General features: G+C 34.5%; 1 protein-coding gene across 1 annotated transcript; it reads left to right on the forward strand.

The window, feature by feature from the left end:
• The first annotated feature begins 3,706 nt into the window (after positions 1 to 3,706).
• On the forward strand, positions 3,707 to 6,862 carry LOC119795325 (receptor-transporting protein 3-like). The gene is made up of 3 exons (XM_038303265.1): positions 3,707 to 3,894; positions 6,081 to 6,252; positions 6,428 to 6,862. Exons 1-3 carry the CDS (start codon positions 3,876 to 3,878, stop codon positions 6,768 to 6,770), a joined length of 534 nt encoding a protein of 177 aa, XP_038159193.1. The 5' UTR covers positions 3,707 to 3,875; the 3' UTR covers positions 6,771 to 6,862.
• Positions 6,863 to 9,524: the final 2,662 nt, after the last annotated feature.

Raw genomic sequence — 9,524 nt, forward strand, 5'->3', positions numbered from 1 at the left:
GTAATAACTGAAGCTTCAGAGTTAAACAGTAAATAAAAAATAGAATTCAAAACATCAAATGACTTTTCATGTAAGCTCTTATTTTTTTAGGTCAGCTAATATGTAATCTGGGTTACAGTAAAGGCTTGGTCGTTACCTTTGGACTTTAGCGTTGTTCTAAGCTTATTTAGTAGGAACTTTGCTCTCAATGTGGTTGAGGCTAAAATGCTTTCCAAACAAACAGATTAAGTCATTGAACAGGTTGTTACTTCAAAAGCACCCCAGATCTACAAAAACAAGACAAGTGTTTACACCAGAAACTCTTTTTCTTTATAAGGGGTTAAATATGGGCTGTCAAAGGAAACTGCTGGTGAATGCTGATAGGGGTCTAAACATGCAGCCAGTGATCTTATCGGCCTCCTGGAAAAGAACCAGCTGATGAAGAAGCAGAAAGTCAGTCCTCCAATGGAACTCCTTGACTTGAACCCAAAGATCATTCATAATGTCTAAAGAACAGACAGTTCATTCTTTTCAGAAAGACTTTCTTGATTATTTTTATTTCCTGAAATCAGATCTGTAGGAACAGATTGAAACTCATTTCTCGAGATTACACTTTTCTTTGTATTGTGGATCTCTATCGTGGAAATAACAATGTGCACAACACAAATGACTTGCTTGTTTTATTTCTTTTGTAGAAGGTAGATCATAAGAGTTAATTTATGTATATCTCAGTTTAATCTATGGTTCCTAAAGCTCAGTGTTATATGTATATGAAAAATACATTTTCTGTAAATAGGCTGATCTTGCTCATAAGAAGTCATAATTCTGAATGTTGTTTAAAATGCATAATTCAACAGAGGCCTCTCTCCTATAGCACCCTCTACTGACATGAGCTGGAAAGTATAAAACTAATGCAAAATTTTGAAAAAATGCCTACAATTAAATTATTTGTGTGTGTGTGGTGGTGTTTGACTGTTTACTTTGTAACCACCTTTCCCAGTGACCTAATTATCAAAACAAAATGTTATAAGAAAGCTTGTAATCATAGACAGTACAATTGAAAACTTTACCAAGGTTTATCCTTGATCCCACTTCACCCTGAAATTTTCATTCTAAAGTTACAGACATTCTTGACTCCACTTGATCCAGTTAAAATAAAAAGCTGTCTCTAGGAAGAAGAAATCTCCATGGAGAAATACTCCAACAGTAAGAAAAGAAAAGAGGAAGTGCTGCAAAGGCTCCAAAATAATGGACTATAGGTTCACTTTCACATCTATAGACTTCACAGATATAATTTACAATTAAAAGGTACAAGATAATCTTTCTTCCCTGAGATTGTAAACAAAAAATATTAACAAAGAAATCATCAAGCCATTGTTGAAAAAGAAATCTCAAACCTCTCCACCAATAAAATTATTGAAAATGTTGTATTTCAACAGTTATATGCTTTCTTGAAAATCACCATCTGCTTTGATGTCTTCCAGCCAGGTCTCCATGCCAACCGCACAACTGAGACTCCCCTGATTAATGACATTTTCAATCAAACAACATTAAAGAAGTTTAAAAAAACAACACACCACTGGACTTTGTTTTCCAAGTTTGAAGACGTTTTGCTTCCTATCCAGGAATCGTTCTCAGTTCAAAACATCTGGAGTAGCTTTTGAGTTCCAAGCTTATAGAGTGGCATAAACATAAACTTGCGTTGTGGGGATATTCTTCTTATTATTTTTTTTTATTGTATGCTTATTCATTTGTGAAATTTCCACAAAAACATTTCTATAGTATTAATAGTAGAAGAAATAATAATTATAATAATAGAAGAATAAAAAAATGAATTATTATGTAATGATAATATATTGTTACCTTATTGATTGTTATGAAATAACAGCCCTCCTCCTCCTTTCATTAATCTGTTTGGTCAGTTATCCATCCACTATATGGCACCAGTTTGCCAGCAGCTTTGGTGAGCTTCCCAGGTGTTCCTCAACAGCCCTCATCAACTGGAGGTATAAAAAGAGACCACTGCCAGCACTCCAGCGCTTGAGTGTTATTAACCAGTGGAAATCTTAAACCTCTGTAAACTGCCGTCTGTTTTCTTTTTAATCCTGCTTACCTGTTCCTCTGCTCCTTTTTCAGGAGATCTGCTCCCTGGATCCTCCAAGTTGGAGGGTCTAACTCTGCATCTGAAACTTCAAGTGATTCACTTGGTTCTATGCTCTGGCTAGCAGTGGTGCCTTCCTTTTCTCTAGTGCATTTAAACCAGTCAAACCTGGCTCCCCCTCCAATGCTCTCTGAATATCTGCATACTAACAGTTCTTGAGTAGAAAGTAACATGGGAGTAGATTCTAACTCCTGTCTTGTCCCACTCCCACAGAAAAAACTATCTAGTCCCGTCCCAATCCCGTAAAAAAAAAAAAAAAAAAATCCTTTCAAAATGTTGGCAGCTTTTCTATGATTTTCCCTTTGTTTTGTTTTTTGAGGGTATAGGATTAAAGTATTCATCAGAGGGTATAGGATTAAAGTATTCATTCTGCCTGAATTAATTGTTTAATCGTGGTATTTTCGAACCTTTTATTATTCAAGTCTTCCACAATTATATAATAATCTTATTGCTTGATTGTTTAATTTTAAAGCATGTTTAAACATTTAATCCACATTTAGACCAGTTTGAGTAGTCTTTTTACTAAACCAGTTATTATGCGTAAGTATTGTTGTGAATGACAATTTCTACTTGAGTAAAACTATGTTTAAGTAGAGGCACCCTTAGTTAATTTTTGGCTACTATACCTCTGGTCTTTACTGTACCCTCACCGTTTAGGGGTGGGGTCAGATCTGCCTACTAGAATTGGGAGCCATATCTATGTGCAGACCTTTTATTTGTGAGGCTCCTCTCCTGTGGAACCAACAACCAATTTTAGTCTGTAAGGCAGACACCCTCTCTACTTTTGAGACTAGGCTTAAAAATGTCCTTTTTGATAAAATTTAGTGACTCACATTATCCTGAGCTATCTCTATAGTTAAGGTGCTTTAGGCTTGAGCTGCTGGAGAACATAGTGAATACACAATCCTGCCATATTCAGTTTCTATTCTCCCATTCTGCAGTATTTGTTAGTTCAACCTCTAACTGTACGATCTCTCCGTTTTTCTTTTTATGGTAGCTTTATCTGTCCTGGTTGTGACATCATCCTGGAAAGAATTATCAGCCTCCCTCAACACCTGTTTTTTGTTTACTTTTAGTATTGATTCCTGTTTCTCTCCTCAACATGGCTATGCACTGTAAAAACAATCTAGAAATAAGTAAAAATTACATAAATTAAGTGTATTTACTCTTAATTTAAGTAGGTAAATGATATTGTCTGTCAATGGAATGAGATGTTTTTCTCTTAAAATTAGATAATATGCACTTGAACAATGCAACCATTTATTTCTTTTTTTTAATGTACATTGTCTTGTTCCATTGGCAAAGTGTCTCACCTCAATTCAAGAAAAAAACACTTATTTTAAGAAAACAGTTTTTTGCAGTATAGGCTCAGCTTTTACCCTTTGACATGAAAACTGAAATTGTTTTAAAACAATTTATTTTCTATATCCATTTATTTTATGCTTTATTTTTTAAATATTTTTAAACTACATTTTCTTTAGATTCTTTAAAATGATGCAACATTTCTTCCCTGCTGCTGGGGTTACTCCCCTCTTGGTGCCAACAGAAACTTATTGAAGCCCTGCAGTTTCCAACTTCTTTCTAAGAGATGGAAAGCGAAAGCAATGTTAACTTTCGTTTTCCTGACTTACAGCTGATTCGGTTATATAAAGCAGCTGTCTGTGCTGCAGCATTCGGAGGACAAACACTGCTTCAACATTTCAGAGGTTCTTCAGACATCAGATTATAAAGAAAGATGAGCAGAGGATCCACTGGTAATATTTGCCTTTTTCAGACATAGAGAAATGTGATTCACTTTACTTTTGTTTGTTTTTTTTTGTTTTGTTTTGTTTTTTTTACTTTGGGTTGAATCAAGGGTGCTGGTGCGTTTAAAAAATGTTTTTTTTTTTTTTTTTTTACATAGAGTTAATCTTGGTAATGATAACTGTAATTTAAACTAAAGATCTATCATCTATGCACATTGTTGAAAAGCATAGGTGCTTTAAAGGAAGGATGAAGTCAGAGCTCCAGAGTAAACAACTTGATAAACATTCAGTGCTAATAACAGAGACTAAAAACATTGAGAAAAGAATTATATCCAGTTAAATAGTTAAAGTAAATAGTTAAATATGCACCAGTTTAGGGTTGGTCTATACTAATCAGGAGTCTTCCTTATATTTAAAGAACCACAGCCTAACCAATTTAATGTGTTTGTTATGTGAAATTATAAATTATTAATTCAGACATCGCAGACATAAACATATATACAGATATATTAGCAAAGGGGTTCATTAAAACTTTGTTTGTCTTTTGTAGCTTATCATTTTCGTGTTATTACTAACATTAAACACAAAAACTAGTTCTTTAAATTGCACGAAATCTGCATGGTTCATCTTAAATGTTAGTATATTGACATGCATAATAATGATCCTGTTTTTTTTTCAATCAGTTTATTGTTAATATACTATTATATTTTTATGTTGACGGAGAAAGGGCATTCCACTTCATGGTATCACCACTGCCTTCTTCTGGTTAAGAGGTGAACTGCTTAAAAAATACAACGCAAACTCTCATAGAGAATTAAAACAATATATAAACAGACGCTAGGGGGCAGTACAGACAAAAGGAAACAATAAATGAGCAGGATGATGCAGAAAACAACAGCAGTAACTGAAAAATTTGGAGGCTTATCAACACAGCTGACCTCCAGTCTTTTAAAGCAGCCAAGGAGCAGTAGTACATTTTCAAGTCATTTAAGAAACAAAGAAAAAAAAAAAGGCTTTTCTTTTAGGGCTTCTCCACTTGCAGCAATACATATGATATTTTGCCAATAATAGCAAATTATTTACCACAGTACATAAAGAAGAATTCAGGTTATCGTTGAAAAACAAAATGTGTGACGAATGAAACTGTGTAATCCTGAGTTTAAGATTTAAACAGTCTTAAACATCTTAAAAAAAAAAACAAAAAACTGAGTAGCGCCATTCCAAAAGTAAGTGGCAAATATATTTGATTTATTGGTTACAAAAGGTGCATGGCTCAACCACATCTAGAAATTGGCTTATGGTGCCTTCACAAGGGAGGCACTAGTAGTGAATCATCCACTAAGGCAATGGATTATATTGAAGCTCTTCCTATTTGATGATGTGGTCCAGGGTGTAAACCAGGGGTAAGTCCAGTCCTCAAGAGCTACTATCTTGCAACTTTTTGATGCGCCCCATTTTTAACACACCTGAATCAAATGAGTGGCTCGTTACCATGCCTCTGCTGGGCTAAATGAGGGGATTGAGCCTTTTGATTCAGGTTTGTTAGAGAAGAGATGCATCTAAAAGTTATAGGATAGTAGCTCTTAAAGACTGGACTGGAGCATCCCTGGTGTAAACCCTGTGCATCTGAAATGCAGACCGGTGAACTACAAGCAGGGCTTCACCGAGTACCATTACAGGGTATAAAAATTTGTCTCTTTTACCTTTTGAGAAATTGGGCTTTTAAAAACATTGCAGTGAGCTTTAACCATCAACACATCTATCTAATGTCTTAAGAATGTCTTTTGTAATCATGGTAGATCATCTGCTTCAATCCACCATTGATAGTCTTGTTATTACACCTGTCATCCACCAGCTTACAAACATTAATCCTGAACTTGGGTAGTGCAACTGTTCCTGAGAATATAGATTTATTAAGAGAATCTATTAAGAGACACAGTGCTTCAAATATCATTGTAGAACATTTTGATTAGAGCACAAAAATGGCTTCCAAACCAGAATTTGAGGGCTTTAATATAAAACAAATGTTCTAGTGTATCAAAATAAGATAATCTTATATTGGTTTCTGGAAAATGACCAGTTCAAACTCCTAGGGTCGTGCATAAAAATGTTACTATTTTAACCATGCAGAGTAATTTGGAAAGCGTTTTGTGCATAATAGGATTAAGACTTTCTTTCTTTGTCTATTCATACAGATTGGAGTCCAGGCTTCTGGCGCGACATATTTGATGAACTGCTGTATGATGACAATGAGCTGAATTATGGAGATGAATGGACTCTGAACTTTAACTACACACAGACAGACGAAGTCACCAAAGAACAGAGGAGGAAAGGCTGGAAGGTGTATTCCCACTGTGCCTATGGAAAGTATGTGATATGCTTTTCTTATAGTGGGGGGAACTTGGGGGGAACAAATGTTCTCTGCATCATTGAACTACACTAACTCTGCAAGCTGCCAATTTTATATAATTCAATTGGAAAGAGAAAAACTTCTCTGAAATAAAATCTAACATCTGCATCCATCTTCTTGTTTGTCTCATAGATTCCAGTGTGGATCCTGTGGTAAAACCTGGCCTTCAGCTCGAGCAGTGGTGCTGTTCCGCTACCGGCTGCGAGGTGGCAGGGGTACAGTGATCATGCGACCCTTTGGTCAGGCATGTCGTCGTTGCCAGGATGAGGAATTTGATCTCCCGGGTTTCTCCAGAAAAGAAGTGGAACATGCTTTGCTCAGGCTTATTTCAAAAATCCGGAAAAATATTTACGGGGAAGAGGAGGAAAGCGACGATGGATCTTCAACAACCTCTAATAAAGTGTGGACCAAGCCCCATGAGAAAAACCTGTGCCAGGCCTGTCTTCTGGGCATCTGCTGTCAGGACGACGACTGAAAGAAAGACATGTCATTTTTGAGTTTTTATTCTCAGGTTGTAAATATCATGGTGTCTTTTTAGATACAATGTGATGTAGAATATTGCACAATTTTGGGGCCAAAAAAGAAAAAATCAGCTTATCTAATTTTAAAAAGTTACTTCCTGTTATGGGGTTAAAGAAAACTATAGCGTTTTGTTTTTATATTTTAAAGCACTAATCCTGAATTTTGTTTGAGTATAATAAGTCTCTGAGTACAAGTAGGAGTCTTGATTGTTTTTTACAAGGTTTTCCATGAAGTTGTGAACAATGAGGCACTGTTATGATGTTTTCATATATTTTTATATATAAATATATATATACATATATATATATATATATATATAAACACTTGTATATTTCTCTTGTATATTAAAATAAAGACTTTTGAATACTTGTCTTCCATCAGCGGTGTCACAATTTGATTGCTAAAGATATAAGATTCACCATAGTTACCAAGGTTTCAGTGTTTTTTTTCATTCATTACATATGATCTTATAGTCCATATCTAGGACTGATACTATAAGATAATATTACAACTTCCTTCATAATATCTTAACCTCTAATACAGATATTAGGAGGACTGATATTATAGTTTAAAAATTGTAGCCAAAGGTTTTGCAGCAAATTCTGCATTTGGAGAAACTCCAGGATATATCCTTAGTCTATGATCTTTTCTCCTATTTTGTTCTTTAATAAATATAACATTTATTTTTCCATACAATGATTTATTACTGGATCTTTTTTTGAAGATAAAGGTTGGGCGCTAATCTCTCTTAATATCCATGGAGAACAGCAGCCATATCTGTATCTGCCTTAAAGTTGTTCTGAAGATCTGGTTTTCTCTTGGGAACATTTACAAAATGTCTACCATAAAATTACAACTCACCAAAAAAAAAAACTTTGCTTAAAATTGACCTTTAATGTAACTTTTGCTAAAACTGTAAGTTTGTTCTCTCTGTTTTGTTTTGTTTTACAATTATTTTATTTATAAAGCCATTAGTTAAAAAAATCTAAGAGTGCTTTGATAAGAAATTTGTAAAAAAAAAAAAAAAAAAAAAAAATACTTTTTTGTTAGAACATGCTTTTTAACCTTTTAGACTAGCTTTTGTAATATTTTACTTACCTTTTTAATTTTTTATTGAATAACTCTTTTTGAACTTAACTTCCTGTAGTTAACGTCACACACAGTAGGCAGCAGATTACTGTGATATTTTTTTTGAAAAAGTTACACCCTGCAGACCACATTTGACCACTTTGTTGAAAGTTGTTGTTTATATCAAGTTACCAAAAAACTTGATATAAGTAACCAAAAAATTATAACATTTAAATGATCATATTGTATTTTATTTTATTCTATTCTCAGTTCTATCCTTTTTACTATTCCTCTGTTGTCCCCTACTGGTGATCTGTAATGGATCATGTACCCACCTCTCACCCAGGAGAGAGACATGCACCAGTAATCCTGTAAATAAGTGGAGACAATGGAAGGATGACTTTTAAACGAATTTCTTGTTTGTATGACTCTGGGTTAGGTATATTATATTTTCTCCTTTCTTTATTCTCTTATCTGCAAAGTCCACTTAAAATTATGAAAGCTGTTCTATAGTTTGATTGATTTTGATAGGTTTTCTCTCATCCCTTTGTGAATATTATAAAACAATTACTTCATTGTTTTGAGTAATTAAAGATCACAGTCATGGCCGTAACCAGGATTTTTGAAATACCGAGGTCAAATATTGCAGTAAATCTTACTTGACAAAAAAACATCCTAATATGGTGACTTTTAAAAATATATTTTGGAAACGTGAATAAAGATAGTTAAATCACAATAAAAGAGAGTTAAATCACAAGTCCATCAAGGAGGTGAATATGAACATGTTTATTATAACAATTCCAAAACTCACAAAATTAGAGTATTTGAGTGAGTGAGTGAGTGAGTGAGTGAGTGAGTGAGTGAGGTAGTGAGTGAGTGAGTATGAGTGAGTGAGTGAGTGAGTGAGTGAGTGAGTGAGTATGAGTGAGTGAGCGAGTGAGTGAGAATGAGTGAGTGAGTGAGTGAGTAAGAATGAGCGAGTGAGTGAGTGAGTGAGTATGAGTGAGTGAGTGAGTATGAGTGAGTGAGTGAGTGAGTGAGTATGAGTGAGTGAGTGAGTGAGTGAGTATGAGTGAGTGAGTGAGTATGAGTGAGTATGAGTGAGTATGAGTGAGTGAGTGAGTGAGTATGAGTGAGTGAGTGAGTGAGTGAGTGAGTATGAGTGAGTGAGTGTAGTTGTTATTAATATTGAATTATTATTACTACTATTAGTATTTTCACCATCATCACCATGCATGTGCATGGGCTACAAAATGAATCAAATGACTTGCAATAATATATTGTGGACTTTATTTTTTTTTAACAATGAGAATGCATGCTGATCTTTACACCAATCAAAGTCAGAACAATTTTCAACATATAGTTTGACATTTCTCATCAGCCATGATCGTATAGTGGTTAGTACTCTGCGTTGTGGCCGCAGCAACCCCGGGTAAAATCCGGGTCACGGCATGTGTTGAATGTGTGTAATAAAGTAATTTCCTTCTGGCAATATTAAAAAATATCTGATTCTTTGAATAAAAAAATAATAATATTTTTTCAAAAACTGGGAAAATACCGAGGACATGATCTCGGTTTTTCTCAATGCTGGCTACGGGTCTGATCACAGTAAAGTTCTTTTGAGTATCATTATCGTTTT

This window comes from Cyprinodon tularosa, unplaced genomic scaffold (assembly GCF_016077235.1).
Source record: "Cyprinodon tularosa strain WSP-4 unplaced genomic scaffold, ASM1607723v1 ctg509, whole genome shotgun sequence".
Classification (NCBI taxonomy): Eukaryota; Metazoa; Chordata; class Actinopteri; order Cyprinodontiformes; family Cyprinodontidae; genus Cyprinodon; species Cyprinodon tularosa.

Excerpts from the sequence above, each read along its gene's own strand:
- LOC119795325 (XM_038303265.1), top strand. Across the intron at positions 6,253-6,427 it reads TCCCACTGTGCCTATGGAAA|ATTCCAGTGTGGATCCTGTG; the intron begins GTATGTGATATG and ends TTTGTCTCATAG.